The 23,833-nt window shown below is 45.7% G+C and overlaps 2 protein-coding genes across 4 annotated transcripts; one reads left to right on the top strand and one right to left on the bottom strand.

The window, feature by feature from the left end:
- Nucleotides 1–2,980: 2,980 nt before the first annotated feature.
- On the top strand, nucleotides 2,981–4,676 carry LOC123092858 (peroxidase A2-like). Its single transcript, XM_044514710.1, has 3 exons — nucleotides 2,981–3,334; nucleotides 3,459–3,813; nucleotides 3,935–4,676. Exons 1-3 carry the CDS (start codon nucleotides 3,104–3,106, stop codon nucleotides 4,360–4,362), a joined length of 1,014 nt encoding a protein of 337 aa, XP_044370645.1. The 5' UTR covers nucleotides 2,981–3,103; the 3' UTR covers nucleotides 4,363–4,676.
- Nucleotides 4,677–4,840: 164 nt separating this feature from the next.
- On the bottom strand, nucleotides 4,841–14,526 carry LOC123092857 (vegetative cell wall protein gp1). Of its 3 annotated transcripts, XM_044514708.1 has the most exons (8): nucleotides 13,946–14,514; nucleotides 13,339–13,505; nucleotides 13,207–13,255; nucleotides 12,383–12,466; nucleotides 11,490–11,609; nucleotides 6,122–6,184; nucleotides 5,530–5,603; nucleotides 4,841–5,228 (listed from the first exon to the last, which is right to left on the bottom strand). In XM_044514708.1, the coding sequence occupies exons 1-8, from the start codon at nucleotides 14,432–14,434 to the stop codon at nucleotides 5,135–5,137; spliced, it is 1,140 nt and encodes a 379-aa protein (XP_044370643.1). In that variant the 5' UTR covers nucleotides 14,435–14,514; the 3' UTR covers nucleotides 4,841–5,134. The 3 variants fall into 3 exon arrangements, 2 of the variants coding, with proteins under 2 accessions (XP_044370643.1, XP_044370644.1); XR_006444899.1 differs by lacking the exons at nucleotides 4,841–5,228; nucleotides 5,530–5,603 and adding an exon at nucleotides 6,874–7,268 and having other exon boundaries at nucleotides 6,165–6,770; nucleotides 13,946–14,526; XM_044514709.1 differs by lacking the exons at nucleotides 4,841–5,228; nucleotides 5,530–5,603; nucleotides 6,122–6,184 and adding an exon at nucleotides 6,192–7,268 and having other exon boundaries at nucleotides 13,946–14,526.
- Between the last annotated feature and the right edge of the window lie 9,307 nt (nucleotides 14,527–23,833).

Genomic DNA, 23,833 nt, shown 5'->3' with positions numbered 1-23,833 from the left:
CGGCGTGATCTAGACGGAAACCCTCGAAGACTTGGCGTGTACTTCAAGGATAGCTTGCTAGTCGGCGTGATTGGTAACCGGCCATATGTGTAACCTAGGTACCCCCAATGCATATATAAGCCGTGGGGTTTAGTCTTTAGGGACATGATTACTGGCCTTAGGTTTTAGAACACAACATACAATCTCGAGGTAGATCATCTTGTACTTGATACTCCATCACATCAATATAATCAAAGCATGATGTAGGGTTTTACCTCTTCGAGAGGGCCCGGACCTAGGTAAACATCGTCTTCTGTTCCCCCCTGTTACCATCGTTCCTAGATCAACAACTCGGGACCTTCTACCCGAGATCCGCCGGTTTTAGCACCGACACCTGGCCTCGCTCGACGCACGCCGACACGTCGAAAAGCACCTCTAAAAGGTGGCCCGAATCGCGCATGCGGCTCACGCGTAATTGACCCGCAAGGAAATTCGATCGAGCACGAGGCATCGGCGCACACGGTCGGGAGATCACCAGAAAGCCGTCGACGCGAGGCCTCGCACACCGAAGCCCCCAAGAGACCCCAGGATACGAGTACTCCAGGACCCTTTATTGGAGTACTTACCGTCAATCCGAGCTAGCTCATGTAAGTTTATTAAGCTCCCGATGGGATGCAATCACCTCAAGTTTGGAGATACTAGTAGTACGCATTTGGAACCTAAGGTCCTCCGATGTGACCGTCAGCGTGAGGAAGATGTCTACTTAACGCGCCCCCCCCCCCCCCCCCCCCTTCATGACAATTTCATAGATTAAGACTTGTACTTTAGAGTGAAAACCTAGAATTTGGCCTTTGATGGTCGAATCCGGTGACAGCGACGTTTGGACGTCGTTTCCTTTCTAGAGGCATTGTTGATGAAGAAATGAGGTTGTTGTTGAAGAACCTCGTGGTCCTTGTAGGATGCGTTTGGTTGAAGGTGTCGTATGAATGGGTTGGGACCGTTCAAATTTTTTGGGATTGAACCATTCAATTCATGTGTTTGGCTGAATATAAGTGGTGAGCTAATTATTTAGGACGGGACCACCAGTCATGCTCACATAGTCATGCATGCAAAGGATGGCCATTTGATTCGACCGATTTGGTTGGGTGGAACGGTTCAGCATCTTCATGGCATATTCTCTTTTTTTGGCTCGAACCATTCATGTGCTTTATAACCAAACATGTCTATTTTCTGAACGATCCCAACCCATTCATGACCGCCCTTACAACCATACGCACCCGTAGTGTCCAGAGATGGTTGGTGCGGATATGGTCGATGTACTAGTTTGTCGACCGTTGGTTTGATCGCTTCGGGTTTTTTTTTCTGGCTTAGTCATAGCTTTGGTCTTATATGACTTTGCTCTTTGTCGGCATTTGTGCGTGTGTGTTAGTGTTGGTTGGGTTCATTCTAACTATACAGAAGTTTGTGTTTGCTCACTGTGTTTATATGCACTTGATGTTTTATTTTGAGTAAATAAAATCCACCGAAAAGTACAATCAACCTGCACTAACTCGATCCTCGGGGAAGTTTCCCAGCACACGGTGATGGCTAGCTTCACATTGATCACGTGTGATCTTTCCTGCAAAGTTCTCCTTGCAGATGACATCAAACGGTAGAATTCCATCCACCTGAGGAGCATATTTCTATCCGTTACCTGCGCCTCCCTCGTGGTATACAGACTAATTCTGTATCTCGAAAATTCACTCCCATAGACTGATTCACGAGTTAAGCAGCTAGCATCAGGAACAATTAACGTGCCAAAGAAAAAGCACCGCCCAGCCGCATCCTCAACATATAAACGTAATCCTACACGCGCCTTTTGAATATACACTTTTTTAAGAGTACAAATTACGGGGTTAGTTGAGTGTGGACCCAGTGCTAAACCGTATCAGCACATAGTTTTACGGAAATGTTAACGCTCACACATGTGGGCGTTTCCACATCGCCCACACGCCTCCATCACCACTTATTTTGCCACGTATGAATAGATGACATCAGCAGAATTTTTTTTGGTTTTCGGCTTAAAAATGTTGTATCTCCTAAATAAAAAAACGAACTAAAAATCCGTTTTCACCATTAAATCCGTCTCGATGAGATCTTCAAAACTAGACCCCATGTTGATATGTTTCGACGAATTTTTTTTTTTGCCAGAAGTTGCCACGATGTTTACACTGCAGTTGCCATAGGGCTTAAACTAAAGTTGCCATGTGGCAATTTTAGTTTGTAGATCATGGCAATTTTAGTATTTTGATGATGGCAACTCCAGTACTTTGACCATGAAAATTATTTTTTGTATGAACCATGGCAATTTTACGTGCATGTATCATGGCAATTTTAGTTTATGGTTCATGGCAAGTCTAGTTTCTTAATTCCCCGTTTCATAGATGTCAAAATTTACTTTTAAATGTAGAAAAAAATAGCTGAAACATATCATGGCAACTTCAGTGTAAACATCATGGCAATTCATATGCAATAGACATGGCAATTTTTAATTCAAAAAAAATTTCATCAAAACATATCAACATGGGATCTAATTTCGAAGATCTCATCGTGAGGGATTTAATGGTGAAAACGGATTTTCAATTAGATTTTTCATTTAAGAAATAAAACATTTTAAAAACTGAAAATTCAAAAAAAAATCTTGCATGCATGGATGCGATGACGTGACAATATGTTTACATTAGAGACATGTGATGCGTCTCTTTTCCTGCCACACGTGTGGCAGTTAGCGCGACCCTAATTTTATGGGTTTATTACAGACCATTTCCCGCCCGCCTCTGCATATCTCGAAATCTCAGTAGTCAAGACCCTTTCAACCACAGTGCCAAAACTACCAGATCAACCTCCGCGTTGCGTTGCGTTGCCGGAGCGAGTCCACTCATCATTCCAGGAAGCCTCGCGCTAGCTTTGCTATAAGTACCACCGTATCGGCATTGCCCACTCAAAGAATCACAAGCACAAGCAGAGCAGAGCAGCACACCAACAAGCTAGCTAGCGCGCGCGACCGAGCAAGCAAAAGAGAGATCAAGATCGAATTGATTGATCTTGTTGGTTCTACTTGACTACTTGTCGGTAGCAAATCAAGATGGCGTCTCCTTCTCCCCTGCCAGCGGCGCTGCTAGCCGTGTGCGCCTTGCTCGCCGCCATGGCGCTCTTCCAGGGCGCGCGGGCGCAGCAGCTGAGCCCGGCCTACTACGACGAGTCGTGCCCGCACGTCTACGACACGGTGCGGCGCGTCATCCAGGAGGCGCGCACCGCCGACCCGCGCATCCTCGCCAGCCTTGTCCGTCTCCAGTTCCACGACTGCTTCGTCAACGTACGTACCGTACTACACCGTCTACAGTGCGTGCATGTGCCACTGCCCGGTGCCGGCGTGGTGCGCATGCGCCGCCGCCGCCGCTATATGATTTGAGCTGAAACTAACGTGCGTGTGCGTGCAGGGCTGCGACGGGTCGCTGCTGCTGGACGACGGCCCGGCGATAAACAGCGAGAAGAACGCCGCCCCGTACAACAACTCGGCGCGCGGGTTCCCGGTGGTGGACGACATCAAGGCCGCCCTGGAGAGCGCGTGCCCCGGCGTCGTCTCCTGCGCCGACATCGTCGCGCTCGCCGCCGAGGTCTCCGTCGAGCTGGCGGGAGGGCCCTACTGGAGGGTGCTGCTGGGCCGGAGGGACGACAGGACGGCCAACTTCGACGCCGCCGACAACCTCCCGGGCCCCACGGACGCCCTCAACGTCCTTAGGCAGAAGTTCGCCGACGTCGGCCTCGACGACACCGATTTCGTCGCCCTCCAAGGTACTACGACGCACTCCATTACTGATCCACCATCAACTACTCGGATCAAACCTCGGTTTCTATATGTTATGACACGACTGGAGCGGTTCAAATGACACGTACGTCTCGCTTCATTTTCCAGGAGCACACACGATCGGCCGGGCGCAGTGCAGGTTCTTCCAGGACAGGCTCGACAACTTCGCCGGCACCGGGCAGCCGGACCCGACGCTGGACGGGGCGTACCTGTCCGCCCTGCGACAGAGCTGCCCGGCGGCGGGCGCCGACGAGCGCCTCAACAACCTCGACCCGGCCACGCCGGACGCGTTCGACAACAGCTACTACCGCAACCTCCTGCACAACCGCGGCCTGCTCCGGTCCGACCAGGTGATGCTCTCCGCGCCAGACGGTGCCGCGGCCTCCACGGCGCCCATCGTCGAGCGGTTCGCCGCCAGCCAGGCCGACTTCTTCCGGAGCTTCGCCACGGCGATGATCAAGATGGGCAACATCGCCCCGCTGACCGGAAGCATGGGGGAGGTTAGGAGGAACTGCAGGGTGGTGAACAGAAGCTGATCGCACCGGTGCTGTTTGTTGTTCAACGGAGTCATTCATTTGATTTTTTTTATTTTTTTGTTTTTCCTTTTGAAGGAATTCAATTTTTTTTCACGAATGGTCGTTGAAGAGTTCATGTAAAAATATATTCATAAGGCGTCTCAAATGTTCTGAATAATTGTCCCAACTCTGGGAGAAATAACTTGCACAAAGACAATAACTGTCTCACAAATTTTCTGAAGAGTAGTCAGTGAAACCCGCTCAAAGACAATAACTAGTCACCTAGGATGTGCATACGAACTACCTGCCAGCAATATGTTACTTATCCTAGCTAAGCAAGAGAAACTCAAGCTAAGGGTTCCCCTTACGTTGAGCTCATACCCTAACTAGGCATGCTTCGAGTCTAAATCGTCATGTTTCTAATGGCTGATAACATCTCAATTGTCACACTTAATTAGCTGACAGATGACAACTCTAATAACTACATAAAGAGCAGAAATTATACCATGCTACAAATAGTTCAATTGTTGGTCTAGAAAGATTCTCGACACACATTTACATGGAGCAAATGTTCCAAAAAGAAAAATGCTAAAATCTCCGGAAGAAAAACATTCCAAGCAAAGATGCAAAGTTTAATGTTGATTATTTGGCGGCTGGAACAAATTCTAAAACAGAGTAACAGTACAACATCTGGAATTGTCTCCGCTTCTACTGTAACTTAACATGACAACACAAAGGCAACATGGAAGCCATGGCACTTCCAATCTCATCAGTTGGTTTGTATATAAGTCCATCATGGCTCGCTAGGTGGGGGTGGTGGTGGAGGCAAAAGAAGTGCAAGGCGCTGCTTGTATCTCTCGATCCGGACTTGCCGCTCCTTGCGCAATCTGCCAAACAAAATTATGTTAAAATGAAAGACCAACTCAAAATCCAGCCAAGGTCATATTCGCATGTTCACATTTTGAATGCATGCTTGAGAGCTTGCCAATACAACAAGCTGACGGATCTGAACATGGAAAGGCACACCTACTTATCAAACTTAATGACAACTCGACAAAGACGAAAACGATTACATTGGTCATATTTTGGAAATTGTTACTGTCTGCACAATATTATTGGCCTATCTTCTTCTGGTGATTGATTCAACCTCTATTAAAAAGACAGAAGAGGTCTGGGAGAAGTACATACTTGGCACGTATATTTTTTGCACGAGTTACATGCTCTCTCAACAAGTCAGACGCCGTATATTCACTAGTATCATTCTGCACAATAAAACATCAAATATAATGGTATCAGAGTCTAAACACCTCAACTAGTGTTTTTGGTGATAGAAAAATAAGATAAGAGGTAAAATTAACCAAAGCAGGGTACACATACTGGGTAACAAAAGGTCATAAAACAAGTAAATTCCATCCTAAAGTCGCATTTTAAAATTGATCCTTCATCCATTTGGTCTCAACAAATGAGAAATAATCTACGGAATTTAACATATTTTGGTAAGGTACAACAGATGTGCCCAATCTTACCAACAGGTTAGGTGTGGAATGTTTAGCAAGATGCTATTTAATGCAATGCTCACCAACCCAATTTAAACCTTCAACAGCAAATGAGACACAAGTTTTCACTTTCCAGAACAGACAAACAATGGACCAGCAATAAGGATAAAAGCAATCACAAGCAACAGTTAGCATATGCAGGATATAAGGCTTCAAACACTTATATAAACAGAAAAGAAAGGTAAAGGGTAAAGAATGAATGAAACACTGCTCATCCACATTACATTGGTCAATGCTCTGTCCATCGCGTCTCTGGTGCACAGGGTGTTCCTTTCTTGGGCATGTCTCTGCAAATTGTGAGGGGATTAATACTGCCAAATATTTCTGGAAGCCTAAGATACAGATTTCTAAAGTGAATGCCAATCAGTCCATGAAAGGAAGGATATATGAGCACAACAAGCAAGGAAATGTTCAAGGATCTTTGATATGGAAGAAAAAACAGATTTATACATCTCAATGTAATTTCAGGGCGGATCGTCAGCATTTGATTTGGCAACGCAAAATGAATAGGCAACAGACTCCTACAGAGAACCAAATCGTGGGGTTCAGGAAAGAAATGATAGTATCGGAGGCAGAGAAATGAGCTCCTCCAGCACACCACCACCACCACAAAGCTTGCAAGCCATGGCCATCTTTCCTGTGACACCCTACCAATTCTTCCCTGGGCCTTTCAACCAGGTCATCGAACACAGGAACTTCAGGTACTGCCCTTCAACCAGCTCATTGATTTCTTCAGGTCTTACATCTATAGCTATGCCTTTGATGATCACTTATAAACCAGGTATGGATCAGAATGCTACTCTTTTCTGCAAGAAACTGCAGTTCTCGTTTGTAGCTCATGCTCTGAAGACCACCTGGCCGATACTGGTCCCTCTGAACATCATGGAAGTGGTTAGAGTTGACAAAACGAATTGGAACACTGCCTTTGCTACTCTATCATACTCTGATGAAGCTTGTCATGGATTAGATACCGAACCTGTTGCTACAGATACAGTCTGATAGCCTGGGGATTGTAATGAGTGACACCACTGCAATGATCTCTGACAGACCCACTGCACGCAAGGGGACGCAAGACTAAGATAGTTGCTGAAATTGTTACTATCCAGCTTCGTCGTAGTGACCGGGCGAACAAGTACAACGGATTCAAGGCCCCCTCCCTGGCAAAGACTCACACCACCAAAAGCAAAGTCAAGCCTAGGATGATCCCAACCAGGCCAACACCACCTCTGCTGCTGCTCCCATCGCCAAGACGGCGGCTGATCCTGCCCCGCTTCCAGTACATTGGGACTGTTAGATGTGGGATTCCGGCCGAAGAGCTCTCCATTTCCAGGTTGACAGCTGAGCCGCAGGAAGAGACTTCTTCCTCCTCCACTGCATAATCATCTATATCTGGTAAGAAACAATGGAAGGTGCTTGTTTGGAATGTGCGTGGAATAAATTCAGATGATAAGCTACTAGCTATAAGAAACGCCATTTCTATCAGTGGTTGTGATGTAATATGTTTGCAAGAGACCGAGCGCTTGCACTTTGATTTGAACTTCATCAAGACCTTTGTCCCCGAAGATTCGATAAATTTGCTTTCGTGCCATCTCGTTGGGCCTCTGGTGGTATTCTTTCAGTGTGGAATAGTCTTTGATGGAGTAACTACTTTCTCTGATATTTTCGCAGTGGGTATTGAATTTACTTCTAAGTTATCTGGAAATGTTTGGAAGCTTTTCAATATATCTGGCCCATGCCGTGGCGAAGACAGGAATTCTTTCACTTCTTGGCTTTATCCTGAACATCCAGAACTCTGAAGACTGCCTCCTCTTGGGCGATTTTAATTTCATAGGATCCGTAAGTTACAGGAATAAACCTGGAGGAGACCTAAATGATATCATGTTATTCAATGACATAATCCGCAGTCAGGCACTAGTTGAAATTCCCCTAAAAGGGCGCTCATTCACCTGGAGCAATATGCAAGAGGATCCCTTGCTGGAACAACTTGATTGGGTTTTCTCTTCGAGCAATACTCTCTTGTGTCCAAACACTGCGGCGACGGCTCTAGGAAAACCTGTCTCCGATCACTGCCCCTATGTTGTTACCATTGAAACAAAGATCCCCAAGAGCAAAATCGTCCGCTTTGAAAATTGTTGGATCAACCACTAAGGTTTTCTCGATGTGGTCGCAAACTCTTGGAACAGTCCTTGCCACACCACAAATAGTGCTGCCCTCATATGCAGAAAGTTCAAAAAACTGAGATATGAGCTCAAGAATTGGAGTAAGGGGATTTCCCGCCTCTCAATTCTGATTCAAAACTGCAATGAGGCCCTGGTTGGGCTAGATGGGCTCAAAGACCTGCAGCCACTATCTACCCCGGAGAAGAACTTCAGAAGGATTGTCAAAGCCCATCTCCTCACCCTCCTGCAGCACCAAAACGCCTATTGGAAGAAGCGTTGCACTATTCGATGGATTAAATTCGGAGAAGAGAACACCAAGCTTTTTCAAGCCTTGGCAACTGAACGGTATAGAAAAAACTCAATTGCATCTCTCAAGCTCCCTGATGGCACTGAAGTGCATGATCATACTGCCAAAGAGGCTGTCCTTTTCCAAGCCTTTAAACAGCGACTAGGTGAATCATCCCCTCCGGCTATGAAATTTGATTTACCATCCATAATCCAAAAGGTACATGGTTCAGAAACATTGTCTGAACCTTTCACACATAAGGAAATTGACGAGGTTGTCAAAAAAAAGCCTGCTGATCGCGCACCTGGACCTGACGGGTTCAATGGCATGTTTCTGAAAACCTGCTGGCACATCATCAGAAACGATTTCTATCAACTGTGTGGTGATTTTTACCATGGAACCTTCGATCAGAAAAGCATCAATTCGGGATTCATTACTCTTATCCCGAAAACCGGATCGCCTCAAACAACAAATGACTAAAGGCCAATTACACTATTGAACTGCTGTTTGAAATTCATTACAGAACTCCTTGCAAATCGACTCCAAAAATTGATACTGAAAATTGTTCATCGGGAACCAGTACGGCTTCCTACGCGACCACACAATCCAGGAGTACATCTTTCAATGTCAAAACTCGGGAAAAGAAATCGTTCTGTTGAAGCTAGATTTTGCCAAAGCCTTCGATATAATTGAACACTCTGCTATGCTGGAAATTATGAAGAACATGGGCTTCGACGCTCGCTGGCTTGGGTGGATTGAGTGTATCTTCAACTCTGGGATGTCGTCGATGCTGTTGAATGGCGTGCCCGGTAGACAATTCATCTGTCAACGCGGTGTCCGTCAGGGGGATCCTCTTTCCCCCCTCATTTTCGTTCTTGCGGCAGATCTTCTCCAGTCGGCTATCAACGAAGCACATCGGCCCAACATAATTGAACTCCCTTCCCTGCGCGAGGATCACCAGATTACCCAGTGATACAGTACGCTGATGACACGATACTTGCCATGCCAGCGCGCCCTACCCAAGCTAGCAAAATGAAGCAACTCCTCATGGACTATGCTGATTCCATTGGTCTGAAAATTAATTTTCAGATATTTGTCCTAGTACCCATCAACACTACTGGACCTCTGGCTGTTGAATTTAGCTCAAATCTTTCAGTGCTCGACTGGTTCGAAGCCATTCACCTATCTGGGATTGCCGATGGGAACTACCAGACCAACGATCATAGATCTTATGCCAGTGGTGAACAGTGTTGAGAGGCGGTTGTCTTCATCGCTCAGCATGCTCTCTCATGGCAGCAAACTTCAGCTCCTGAATTCAGTCCTGACCTATATGATAATCTACCCGATGTGCACCATTATCAAATTCCCTCCAAAGCTGATTGAGCACCTCGACAAGATCCGAAGATGTCTTTGGCATAAGAATATGGAAAATGGAGAAACATGCAACTCTCTTGCTGCATGGGACATTGTTTGTCGCCCGAAGAAGAAAGGGGGCCTTGGCATACTAAATCTTCAGGTGCAAAACACGGGTCTGCTTCTCAAACACCTACACAACTTCTACAACAAAAAGGGCGTGCCTTGGGTCGACCTAGTGGGCTACGTACTATGCTGACAAGGTCCCTCACGCTTTGGAAATTTATGGCTCGTTCTGGTGGAAAGACATAATGCAGCTGAATGATATTTACAGAGGGATCACGAGAGTTCAGATCGGGGATGGATCCACTGCTCTGTTTTGGAAGGATTTATGGCACGAGATCATTGCTAATACACACCCCCGAGCATTCTCTTACGATAAAACAGAAGACGCCTCTGTGGCAGAATTACTTGGTATTGAGGACACCAATCAAGGATTCCACCTGCCCCTCTCTGCGCAAGCGTACGAGGAGGTCCAAGACCATGCAACTGTTGACTGCCTCGACGTCACCCGACAACGCAACAAAAGACAAATGGGCCTGTACGGGGGGAGAGCTTTCGTCTGCCAAATACTACAAATTCTATTTCAAGGATGTCACAGCCGACAAGGAGTTCGTGTGGATCTGGAAGTCGGCCTGTATAATGAAGCTCAAGGTGTTTGCATGGCTGATCCTAGCTGACAGAATCAATACGAAAAACATGCTGAGCCATAGGCACTTCAATGTGGACGACAACGTGGACTGTGTCCTATGTGACTCGGGGTCTGAAGAAATGGTGGAGCACTTGTTTTTCACGTGCCCATTCAACAAGTGTTGGGAAGACCTGCAAATGACCTGGCTCTCAGATAGCAACAGACTAAAAATTGATTCACTCCGCTAGGGATGGATGGTCGAGACCAATGTTCATGGAGGTTTTCACGGCAGCCGCGTGGGGTATTTGGAAAGAGAGGAACGGCAAAATTTTCCAACGAATCCCCCCCAACTCATAGATCCTGGACCAACAGATTCAAGCTAGACTTTGCCCTCTTAGCCCATAGAGCTAAGTCTAGACTTGGGCCTTCTATTGATTCTCTGATTAGCACCTTGTGTAGGCGGCATCTCCCTCTTCACTGTTTTCCCTCTTTTAGCCCCCCTTCCCCTACCATCCAACCAATGTGTCTCTCACTCCCTTCTCTGGGATGGGAGATGTAGGTGGATGATGTAGTGGCTTGTTGTACATGTAATACAGAAATTTAAATACAAAATAGTAGGAGCCTCTCCTTCTGTCCTTTACCGCTCAAAAAGAAAGGAATGAATTAAACAAGCCAGAACTGAAACTCCTGCTCTAATCTATTCGAGTCCCAAACAAGAAAGTGGAAGGGAACTCTGTACTTGGGTAGAGGAAAATGGATCAAAACATGAATAAATGAAGCTATAGCTCCATCAGTCCTCTTTTTGACAGAACACAGGACTTGTATCAGAGTGTGAAACAAACTGCGCCAATTGACCTACTATTCAGTGGTATTGACAACGAATTAGCAAATACCCTCCCCTCTCTATAAAGGAATGTTTCAGAAAACAGACATTGCTACTGATGGAAGCTTATTAACTTTAAGTGTTCAAAAACCTAAAACTGGCTATAGGATTTGGAAAATATAGGTGTCATTTACAATCCAGAATTGCCAGGAAAATATTATAACTAAGAGGTATGTCGAATCAACGTAGCAATGTTGTAAAGATGATTTTTACAAGATACCTGCTCTTCTTCTGAAACTTGATCTTCAACATCATTGTCCTTTTCTGACATCCTAGAATCTACAACTGAAGCAGGCAAAGGTCTTGGAAGAAGTGGTGCAACGTTTCCAGCAAAGCTTGGCTGAAAACAAAAATGACACAAGTGATAAGAAATTTGAATAAGAAAATACAAATATATAACCTCTGAAAGTAGTATGAGGGGAACCCCAAAACACACAACAATAAATCCAGCCACACTACAGTAGGACACAGATATCTATGGATGATCTTTGTGGACAGAAAGTGAAGGTCCTGTTTAACTCAAATCATGTTTTGGAGTACAGAATACATAGATGCAATTAAAGCAAATAAGAGTGAGCGTTACCAGGATTAACGAATAATAATTTCAAGAAAATATATGGGTCCTAGAATAAAAATTCCTAGATTTACTTGACCAATACCCATAGACCAAATTTCCTAACATAAAATTACCTAACTAATAACATGTTTTCTTTCTCAGCGAGCATATAGAATATTTATCTAAGGAAAAAAAAAGGGCAACCTGGTGCATTGTAGCTCCCGCTTGCGCAGGGTCCAGGGAAGGGTCCAACCACTTTGGTCTATAGTACGCGGCCTTTCCCTACATTCTGTAAGAGGCTGTTTCCAGGACTTGAACCCATGACCTCATGGTCACAAGGCAGCAGCTTTACCACTGCGCCAAGGCTCCCCTTCAATATTTATCTAAGGAAAATCCATAGATTTAATCAAGGAGTCAAAGACAGCATTTTGAAGTGCAAAAACCACCAGAGAGACATCTGAAGCGCGTTCAAACATAAAAGAAGCTGATGCAGAGAATGCCAGAGTAAAGAAAATGTTCAACAAGCAGGAAAGGTGAAAGAATGGAAGTATGCCAACCTGAATTTCATGTGGAACACCATTGCGTAGCCAAGATCGACAAAGAGCATACAAGGATCCTGACTCACTGTCTAACACGTTAACCTTTGGAACATAAAAAAAGATCAGAAGAAATGTCAGTTCTAGTACGATATCGAACTCGCCTATCTAGATGACAAACAAGGAATTGAGAATTTGATCGACATATACTTGTCCTTCCTGAGCCGAAGGTCTACTTTGTTACGACTCAGGTACTAAGCTTATCTGATTAGTACCTAAACATATAATCTCAGCATCATGACCCCTCATAAAATGAATTAGGAGCTTGCTTAAAATGGAATATTTTTAGATCATTTTTCATCTCGATGGTAAAAAAGACTACACCCATAAGGTCATATTAACATAGGAACTAAAATAGCATTTCAATAATCAGTACAAAGTGTAAACTCATGTCATGCACACATCTGATGAGAGTCAGAAATTTAAAGGCAACTAAAGATCATTTGCATTTGCAGTAGTAACTGGACATGTTAAAACTAGTCAAATAGTATAACCATTCTCCTCTTACTAGACCATTAACATAGCACAATGAGCACAAATATTGCATATGTCAACTCTAATCAGTACAATTACAAATTCCACCCAGGCACCCCACCATTCATCTTCCGTGCATCACAAATATACAGGTAACTGAAGATCCATTTGCATTTGCAATAGTAACTAGACATGTAAACTAGTCAAAAAGTAGAACCGTTGTCCTCTTACTAGAGTGTTAACCATAATACAAGATATCACATCTCTCAACTCTATGTGTAAAGAGGAAGTTTTAATAAAGATGGACTCACTTTGCGGTCATTGATCACCACAGTTGAAGCGTTTTCTTTGGTACTTTCTCTGCAATGAATCCAAGTTACAAAATTTCACTTCAAACTTTCAGTCCGAGAGACAAACTATAAGCTTGCAGTTTCGTTATTTACCTCTCCTTTGTGGTGACATGCTCCCGAGGAAATGGAGTAAAAGCTGGAGACGGGGTAACAGCTGGAGATGGAGTAACAACTAGAGATGGAGTAACAGCTGGAGATGGAGTAACAGCCAGAGATGGAGTAACAGCCAGAGATGGAGTAACAGCTGGAACAGCATTAACCTACATTACCCCCAAAAAATAAATGTTACTACAAGAGAACCTCACAAATATTGACAGCATAATTTACAGGTAAGGAATATCCTAATCAGCACAATGCCTGAAAGGCCATAAATCAGAACACGAAACAGCACTGTGTAAAATCAAATAACATGTGCTCAGACAACAAGATACTATGATTTCCTTTCTCTGATGATTTCACGGTCTATATATCACCAGCGCCTGCCCGTACACAAGGTGGCCCTATCTCAACAACAACACTTCATCAGATTGCCAAAATGAGAGCAATAAACCTCAATATGCGCATGAAACCCTAGCAACATTACCGATTAGGCATTCAGTCGGCGAGATCCAAAAGCCTTGGGGTGAGAATTAAGGGAAGGGTCGAGGTTTAGTATAATTCCCTTCCAGTCGAACCCGCAAACTAAAAAATAGCCATTCACCTTGAGCTGAGGATGCGGGGCTATTGGAACCCCTCGGGGAGGGTGCTCTGGACGCGGCGTCACGCCCGCCACCACCGCCCGCGGCACCGCAGCGTAGGACCGCTGCTGCGTTGGCACCTGGGGCTGCTGAGACGGCGCTGTGACGGGGACAGCGACGGCGTGGGCGCGCGGGTACGCGACGCCGGTGGGGGGAGCGCGGCGATGGTTCGCCGCCGCCGCCGCGGCGGCGGCGGGGGTGGAGGATGATGCGGCGACGGGGTAGAGGATGCCGTGCGCGGGGGAGGTGTGGCTAGGGTTAGGGTTGAGCGGGCGGCCGGTGAAGAGCAGCGGCGGCGTGGGGGTCGAGTTGGCGGCGCGCTGCGGCGCGGTGTAGGTGGCGAGGAAGGCGCGCGGCAGGGGCTGCGAGGCGGTGGCCGGAGGAGGGGGCGTGGCGGTAGGCGGGAGCGCAGTGGTGGTGGTTGGTGGCCGCTGTGGTGGTGGGGACGACATGGCGCTGACTCGCGAGGATCGAGAGACAGGGGTTTGGTGGGGTCTCCGCTTTGAAAAATGGCTTTGAAAACTGACACGCGCCTCTCGGCTGGGGATTTTATTTCGAAATTTTTGGGCTGGGCGCGGGCGGGCCGCTTTGCGGCGCTCCTCGCCTCTTCTGGCTGGCCCCGTCGCAGTCTTGAGTTAGGCGGCGCGGCCGAATGTTCTGTAGCGTGGACAGACAGAAGCTTCTCTATTTTTTCTTGAAAAAAAAAAGACAGAAGCTTCTCTTCGGTAATCGGTAAAATAAAAAGGAATTGGTTGGTCCATTTGTGAAGCCCGCAGGGTCTAAGAGCAAGTACAATAAGGCCCCTCCCAATGCTCCACCTTGTACAGGTGCTAAGGCTGCCATGTGGGCAAAAATTCTGATGTGGCAAGGTAATTAAGAGGATAGAGATGAGTGTGGTGGTCCCAGTAAAAAACAATGTCAAGCGCGAGAACTTAGGCAAAACACTTAAATTGAAATGATCCCACCAATGCATGAAGAACTTTAGTTGCAAAATTATTAAATGAAGGATGCTTAGCACCAACAAGTTAAGCACTTATGCATTGGGGGCTTTAGTTGCTAAAGTTTTTAATGTGCTTAGCACCTCATGTAAGCACCAATGCATTGGAACTAGCCTAAGACCTTTCCCAGTGCTCCATGGTGTAAGGTGCTAGGAGTGCCACATAGGCAAAAAGATGATGTGGCAAAGCAATTAAAGAGGAAAGAGAGTATTATGGTGACCCCAATAAGAACCAATGCTAAGCACGTGGACCTAGGCAAAAAGACAACCAACCAATACATGAAGGAGTTTTATTAGTAAACAATTAAATAGAGGAGGCTTAGCTATAAAACCTAAGCACTGATGCATTGGGGACATTAGTTGCTAAACATTTTAATGCACTTAGCACCCCACTTTAGCACCAATGCATTGGAAGAGGTCTAAGATGACATAGACGGACTATAAGACTTTAAATATTATATTTTTGATGAGTTGACGGAGAGAGAAAAGAAAACAAGCGGGCTACTTAGGGCATCCACAATGTGATGATGCCAAATTTGTGATGTTGTCAGAACTTTGGCATCAACGCCAAATAGCTCATTTCTCCACAATGTACATGGTTCTCATATTATTGTACAGTAGGCCCCATTGCAGAATAGAATGGGTTAGAAAATTGCTACATGCATGCCCACCCCGCATTGCTTGCACTAGTTTCCTGAGATTCATATACTATTTTATTACCTAGAGAAGTTTGGCATCGAAGCCCGAAGAAGCATCGGTTCCCATTCATTTGGCTATGACACTAGTCTCCGCAATGTGTATATGTGGTGTCAAAAGCTAAAAACCAATTTGGCAATACTATTTGGCATACATTGTGGATGCCCTCACTATAACAGTCGGCTGTAGCACGTGCTTCTAGACACTCTACGAGAAAGAGAGGCGGGCCATGTATCAACAAAGTAGTACAAATTTATATGCATCTGTTGTACTTGCCGGCTATAAGGGATGACTTGGCAAGATCATATAGTCAGCAGTTGGCTATACTATTAACCATGCTCTAAGGCTACTCATGGTGGAGAGTATCATATATTAGTATCATGCACTACCTTTATAGTACATAGTATCATAGAGTAGTATCATATATGATCATATTTATTGACATGCATGACACAAAGTAGCATAGCATTTAACATGATACAGTATCTATCTATGTTACTCTAACCATCTCTTCTTTAATTCACTATCACATCAGCATGTTTGCTATTCCCGAGTGCATGATACCGGCTAAGATATCACCACTATGGCCAGCCTAACAGCGTCAAAGAAACAGTATAAGTTGGCTGCTGAAATGTTACCAAGAGCGTAAAATAAAAAGGGATTGGTTGGTCAATTTGTGAAGCCCTCGATGCTTCATTTTGAGCCAATAAATCCCATCCTTTCTCAAAAAATCACTAAACAAAAGCGTCCAGAAGTTAACCTAGTCTAAATCTTCACCGGAGTCCATCCTCCAAGTCCTTGTTGCTTCCCTTCCTGTCCTTGTCCGACAACCATGAGCCGCGCGAAGTAAAGTTGCAGTCTTTGGCAAGGAAGAGTGAAACATGGGACACGGACGGGCCCACATGGGACACAAGGCAGCGCCATCTCCCATGTCCTACCCTTCCTCATCAGAGTCTGCGGCTTGACCATCGCCGTTGGTGGTGAGGTCAACAATGGACATCAACGGGCCAGCCTGATGTGGACCAGATCATGACCAAGGCATCCAAGAGTGAGGTTAATGCTAGCACAAATGTTGAACCATTAGAGAATCCAAAGGAAGACAAGGGCAAAACCATTATCTTAGTTGGGAAGCTTTCGATGCCTATTTTGGGAGAAATGACACATCAGATTTCCAGCTGCAACTTCCCACCTAAACCTAATTAATTCTGGAAGTCTCTAGCACTTTATAGAGGCTGGAAAAGATGGTCTTAGAAGTCAGCTTTCATTCAAAAAAAATGGTGCATCATTTGAGGTCTTGAGTCAAAAGTTGTGCAAGTTTCCATGCAAGTTGTCCAGGAATTTATTACAGTGCGAGGCTCAACAAGTTTGCTCCTGCTACAGCTTGGGGTTCACGAATTTACCCTTCTTTTTTAGTTGTTTTCACACCTAACTAGTGGGTGCTTCTAGTATAAATACTTCCCAGTTGTTCCATGTAAGGGGGGATGAGATTTTTGAGTTTATGTTTGTAGACAGTCGGTGAGATTGTGTTGTTCTGTGAGCACTAGTATCGTTGAGTGTTAGCTCATGTGTGTGGATTGGATGGCCTGTCCTCAATTCATATAGGATCCTTGTGGTTCCCTCTTGTGATTCTTCATAGGTTCACAAGCTTCATGGTTTGGGTTGTATCCTTGTAAACCCAGCTAGTTATCCGCTGCAATTTATCTGAGAGTGTTTCCTCTTGTTCTTGCCACTTGAGAGAAACAAAGTTTGTTGAAACAAGTATCGAGTGAGTTTGTTGCTGCTCCTTGTGAGTTCTTTGGCACCGTGAAAGATCGTTTCTGAGGCGTCCCGTATCATCTTGGTATCAGAGCTTTAGGTTGTTCGTGGTGCTATTTTCTCTCTTGCTGATTTTGTTCTTGAGAAGCTTCCATGGGTTCGAGGAGATCCAGCAGTGTTGATGGTGTGCATGGAGGTAGACACCTCGTGGAGGAGGAGATTCCACTTCCCGTGTATGATCCAAGCTTGCAGCCCGCCTATGTGTTGGCATTGGAGGATACACGAGAGTATGTGTTGAACAAGGTGGAGAGGCGCATATCGGCTGTGGAGACCAACCTTGGCTGGAGAATCGACTCCCTCACCGAGGAACTCCATCGAGATAGGCTTGCTGCACGGGATCGACATCGACAAATCCCGAACAGCAGGGCGAACGCCACCTTGAGGAGGAGCATGGAGAGCACAACCACGTCTACTCGGGTGATGCTCATAGCTACTACACTGCACCACCTCGGCGTGCTCGCTACGACCAGCGAGGTGCTACTTGGGCGCCACCGTCGCCACCACGAGATGGGCTTGCGGCACGGGGTCGACATCGACAACTCCCCATACAGCAGGACCACCATGGAGAGCATTAGAGCGACCACTCCGATGATGCTCGAAACTACTACGAGTCTCGACCACGACGTGTTCATCATGATCGTCGCGGAGAAGGCCAAGAAGGCTTTGCCATGGGAGGAAGAGGTCATGGGCATGCTCATCGTGACCATGAAGATAATGGGATTGGTAAATTCAAACTTACCATACCATCATTCAATGGGAAAACTGAGCCCGATGATTATTTGGAGTGGGAGATGCGTGTGGATCAGATTTTTGACAGCCACCGCTATAAGGAGAAGAAGAAGGTACGATATGCATCCATTGAGTTTACTGGATATGCTTTGATTTGGTGGAACCAATTGTGTCGTGCTGGAGGTCATCCGGAGACATGGGTGCAAATGAAAAATCTGTTGCGGAGACGGTTTGTTCCTGAACATTTCACAAGAACCTTGTACAATCGACTCCAATGGTTGTGCCAAGGTAATTCTAGTGTTGACGAGTACTATAAAGAGATGGAGATTTTGATGATTAGGACAGCGGTGAATGAGCCAGAGGAGGCCACAATGTCAAGATTCTTTCATGGACTGAATGAAGATGTGCAAGAAAGGATAGAGATTGTTACATATCAAGATTTGCAAGAACTTGTGCATCAAGCTATTCGTGTAGAGCAGCAGCTGAAGCATCGCCAAAATCGCAGCCAAACCTATACATCAAGCACTTCGAGAGGTTCAGCTCAGCGAGAAGTAGACGGAAGTGTCGCTGCAGATTTTCGCTCACACAACAAGATGACTACAAAGGAAGCTAATGCATCAAAGGTTGAATCTTCCAATACTCCTGCCACTCGCATTAGTAATATTCAGTGCCATACATGCAAGGGTAGAGGTCACTTCAAGAAGGATTGTCCTAATCTGAAGAAGGTTTTACTCACAAATGATGGATATGTCACCGATGACTCAAGTGACAAATCTGAATCTGAGAAGAAAGATGCAAATTATTGTACTTTTGAGACTGGAGCACCTTTGAGTTCAGATGGAGGAGATGGTGTTAATCTCATGGTTTGCAAAGTGGCTCATGATGATGCTCCTATTATTGAGAAGGGCCAGCGACAAAATGTGTTCCAATCCATTTGCAAGGTCAAGGACAAAAACTGCAAGGTGGTCATCGATGGAGGCAGCTACAAAAACATCATTAGTAGTGATCTTGTGCATGCTCTTGGGATGTCAACATGGAGGCAGCCCCAGCCATATTATGTGAAGTGGCTGAATGGTGTTGGTAAGCTGAAGATTATGCATCGTGCAAGGGTGCAATTTTTAGTGGGAAGTTATGTGGACAAAGTGGTATGTGATGTGGTGCCAATGCGAGCTTGTCATCTTCTTTTGGGAAGACCGTGGCAGTTTGATCATGATGCTACTCACGATGAGAGGTCTAACAACTATTATTTCATGCATCAAGGAGTGAACCATGTCTTGGAACCTATGGTGGATCAAGTACTCAAGGTTGAGCAATTCCCACAAGTGAATAAGCCAAAAAAGAATACCTCAAAACCGAGGACGGTTTTGTTTGAAGGAAGGGAGGATGATGTGGACCAGATCATGACCAAGGCATCCAAGAGTGAGGTTAATGCTAGCACAAATGCTGAACCATTAGAGCATCCAAAGTAAGACAAGGGCAAAACCATTATCTTAGTTGGGAAGCTTCCGGTGCCTATTTTGGGAGAGATGACACATCAGATTTTCAGCTACAACTTCCCACCTAAACCTAATTAATTCTGGAAGACTCTAGCACTTTATAGAGGCTGGAAAAGATGGTATTAGAAGTCAGCTTTCATTCAAAAAAACGGTGCATCATTTGAGGTCTTGAGTCAAAAGTTGTGCAAGTTTCCATGCAAGCTGTCCAGGAATTTATTACAGCGCGAGGCTCAACAAGTTTGCTCCTGCTACAGCTTGAGGCTCACTAATTTACCCTTCTTTTTGAGTTGTTTTCACACCTAACTAGTGGGTGCTTTTAGTATAAATACTCCCCAGTTGTTCCATGTGAGGGGGGGATGAGATTTCTGAGTTTATGTTTGTAGACAGCCGGTGAGGTTGTGTTGTGCTGTGAGCACTAGTATCGTTGAGTGTTAGCTCGTGTGTGTGGATTGGAGGGCATGTCCTCAATTCATATAGGATCCTTGTGGTTCCCTCTTGTGATTCTTCATAGGTTCACAAGTTTCATGGTTTGGGTTGCATCCTTGTAAACCCAGCTAGTTGTCCGCTGCAATTTATCTGAGAGTGTTTCCTTTTGTTCTTGCCACTTGAGAGAAACAAAGTTTGTTGAAACAAGTATCGAGTGAGTTTGTTGCTGCTCCTTGTGAGTTCTTTGGCACCGTAAAAGATCGTTTCCGAGGCGTCCCGTATCACTCATGGTTGTAGCGGTGCCAATGGCACACAACTGTTTGGCGTTCCCATTGCATACCACTTGCACTTTTGATGCCACCGCGCGACCGCTGCATGTGGCCTCGTCGAGTGTCTGCTGCTCCTCGACGAAGTTCAGGTTCACCGCGGCCATGGCTGCCACGGCCTCCTCGCTCGCGAATTCACCATAGTTTGGCCCTCCACCAGCCGCTGATGCGCGAGGAATGAGATGTTATGGTGTTGCTCCTCCTATGCTAGTTGGAACGCTGACACACGGCGCCTGCTGCTCCTCCGCCATGACGGCGATGAAGTGTGCCTACTCTTCCTCCATGGTGAGACTAACATGGATCGGCGCAGGCAGGGGTGCCGGCTCATCTTCCGGACATTGTCGCTCACCTCCGGCAAGGTTGCCGACATGCTTGCTTGTATCCACCGTGCATGACGGCCCTGCCAGCCAATCACAAGGCCGACCACCTTGTGCTTCTCCTCATCACTCTAGAGAGCTCGCGATCATGGCGGAGGTGGTGCACGGAGGAGGATTGGAAGCAGACGTAGTGTGGTGCAAATGGTATCGGGCGAGGCCATGTTTAAATAGCAGGTACCGGCAAGGCCAAGCGGTGGATCGTGTCAATGCGGGCGTTGGAGTGGGTTTCTCAATCGTCGTGCCTATTTAATGTTGGCTGGCTGGTGGACGGGCAACCAGTTTGAATGTGGTACATAGTCATCCCGTCCAGTAACGTCGCTACGATATTGAACAGGCGCGGAGACTGGGACGCGACGTAGGTGGCGCTCTCTGATGGTGTGCCACTTCAATGTCGGATCCAGTGAGAGGTCGCGTCCGCTCTGGGTCATCATGGCGACGCTCACCAGCATGAATGTGTGACAACCGCTTCATACGAGAGAAGGCGCGGGAGAGGATTTGAGTGGGTGCGGGGTGGCGAACATGTAGGTGGCAGTGGTCTGGACACACGCAAAGCCCCCTGGTTTGTGTCCGATTTGTGGGATTTCGGACTGGTCCGTAGACCGAGGGGATACCACGTTGGATGGTAAACTATGCCCTGGCAGCTATGTCCAAATGAATGTGGGCATTTTTAGGGTTCGCATTGGAGATGCCCTTACGATGTACATAAGACTCTTTTCTAATAATTACACAATGACGTGACACACATTGCAAACTCATGTCACACATGCACCTTACGTGGTGATAAATATATAGGTAACTAAAGATCTAATTGCATTTGAGCAGTAACTAGACAAGTAAACTACCAAAAGTATAATTATCTTCCTCTTACTAGAAAATTAGCCATAAGATAGTGTACTTTCTCAACTCTATGTCTAAAGAGGGGTTTTAGTGCACTTACATTGAGGTCATTGATCACCACGGTTGTAGCATCTTCTTTATTACTTTCTCTACAATGAGTTCAAGGTTATAAACTTTTGCTTGAAAATTTTCATCACGAGAGACAGATTATACACTTATAGTTATGTTCTTTACCTTTCCTTTGTGTCGGCATGCTCTCGAGGAGATGGAGTAACAGCTAGATATGGAGTAATAGTTGGAATCGGAGTAACCTAAATTACCCACACACAAAAAACTTATAAGAGAACCTCACAAGTCATATACAACAAAAATTATGGCTAAGGAATACCCTAATCAACACACTGTTGAAAATATTATATATCAGAATGTAGATTAAATGAGTTCGACAACTCCCAAGCAACACTCGCACCGTAATCATCGCCTTGTCGTGCCAAAAAGAAAAATGATCGTCACTGAAAAAGAGGCCAAGTCTGCTATGAGAGAGGTGCAAAACAGTATCCCCCCATTGGCGAGGAAGTATACTCTCCGCTAGAAGCTCGTTATTTGCAACACTAGACAAGTCACCGGCCAATATCTTTGGGAGCACTTTCATGCATACGATGTGAGGCAAATCGGGTGTATGCCAACAATTGACAGTACACTTTACCTATGACCTTATGATGTACCTATGAATATTTTGGAATGATTGCACAATGGCATTCCATGTATTCCAAACCCATGGCACCCACAAATCTTACATGCATGACAATATACAGGTAATTCAGATCATGCGGCATTTGAAAACAGTAGTTGGACATGTAAACTAGTAAAAAATTAGATTTATTTTCCTCTTACTAGACTATTAACCATAGTACGAGATATTGCACCTTTCAACTATATGTCTGCAAAGGGGTTTTAATGCACTTACATTGCGATCATTAATCACCAAAGTTGTAGCATCTTCTTCAGTACTTTCTCTGCAATGAATTCAAGATTATAAATTTTCACGAAAGACATATTATACACTTGTAGTTTTGTTCCTTACCTTCCCTTTCTATCGGCATGATCTTGAGGAGACGGAGTAAGGAATTCATATGAAGTAACAGTTGGAACTAGAGTAACCTAAATTGCCCCAAAATAATAATTGTTAGAAAAGAACCTCACAAGTCTTATACAGTAGAATTTATGGCTAAGGAATATCCTAATCAACACAATGCCTAAAATTTTACAAAATAAAAATATATATCAAGCGAGTTCGACTACTCCCAAGAAACACTTGCCTGCTATTCATTGCACTGTCGTGCCAAAAAGAAAAATGTTTGTCATTGAGAAAGAGGGCAAGTCTACTATGAGATATGAGCAAAACAGGATGCCCTCTCAAGATGGGAACGGGGCGGGTCAACCCGTTGGGCCATTGGCCCGACCCAAAAAATCGAGGCCATCGGGTCTGTCAGGTCAGCCTCGTATAGGAATCGGTCCAGTAGAGCCGGCACTGCTTAACCCATTGGATCGGTAGGGTCGACCCAGGGCAATCGTCGCCCTTGACCCCCATCCATCTCTACCGCGGAGGTGGCGCTGTCTCTGGCTCCTCCTGCTCGGCATCCTGCTCACCGTCCCTCTCAGCATCTTGCTCGGCGTCCTGCTCTCCTTCTAGCTCGTCGTCCCGCTCGCACTCCAGCTCTTGAGCCCCTCGCCGTCCAGATGCTTCTCCTGCTCGTGCTGCTCTGGTCCACTTATCCATCCTCAAGCCAACCATAGGTGAAACTTGCCCCCACAGGCTCCGCTTCTTGGTTGTGGCGTGGTACTTGGTTATTGGTTGTGGACTGCTTCAGTTTTTGTTCATATAGTAGATCAGCGACTGATCCCAGTCTCTAATTACCCAGCGAGGGCAATGACTCCGAAATTAGTAGACAACGAATAATTACCCAGTTTCTCTTCAATGTATACATATAGCTAAAAAACTGGAATTCTAGCTAAATTTTGGGTCGGCCCTGGGGTACCCAATGGGCCAGCGAGGGCATAGGATTTTGTTAGAATGGGTCAATCCGTTGCCCATGAAATTGGCCTTGAGGCCACGGGGCCAGGTCCAAGGCCAGGTATGGGCCGACCCATT

This window comes from Triticum aestivum, chromosome 4B, assembly GCF_018294505.1.
Source record: "Triticum aestivum cultivar Chinese Spring chromosome 4B, IWGSC CS RefSeq v2.1, whole genome shotgun sequence".
Lineage (NCBI taxonomy): Eukaryota > Viridiplantae > Streptophyta > Magnoliopsida > Poales > Poaceae > Triticum > Triticum aestivum.
The sequence above is the reverse complement of the archived record's forward strand: the minus strand, read 5'-3'. Positions and strand labels throughout refer to the sequence as shown.

Excerpts from the sequence above, each read along its gene's own strand:
- LOC123092857 (XM_044514708.1), bottom strand. The coding sequence starts at position 14,434 with ATGTCGTCCCCACCACCACAGCGGCCACCAACCACCACCACTGCGCTC. Across the intron at positions 12,467-13,206 it reads TGGTGATCAATGACCGCAAA|GTTAACGTGTTAGACAGTGA; the intron begins GTGAGTCCATCT and ends TATGTTCCAAAG. Across the intron at positions 11,610-12,382 it reads GTGTTCCACATGAAATTCAG|CCAAGCTTTGCTGGAAACGT; the intron begins GTTGGCATACTT and ends TTTTGTTTTCAG.
- LOC123092858 (XM_044514710.1), top strand. The coding sequence starts at position 3,104 with ATGGCGTCTCCTTCTCCCCTGCCAGCGGCGCTGCTAGCCGTGTGCGCC. Across the intron at positions 3,335-3,458 it reads TCCACGACTGCTTCGTCAAC|GGCTGCGACGGGTCGCTGCT; the intron begins GTACGTACCGTA and ends GTGTGCGTGCAG. Across the intron at positions 3,814-3,934 it reads CGATTTCGTCGCCCTCCAAG|GAGCACACACGATCGGCCGG; the intron begins GTACTACGACGC and ends TTCATTTTCCAG.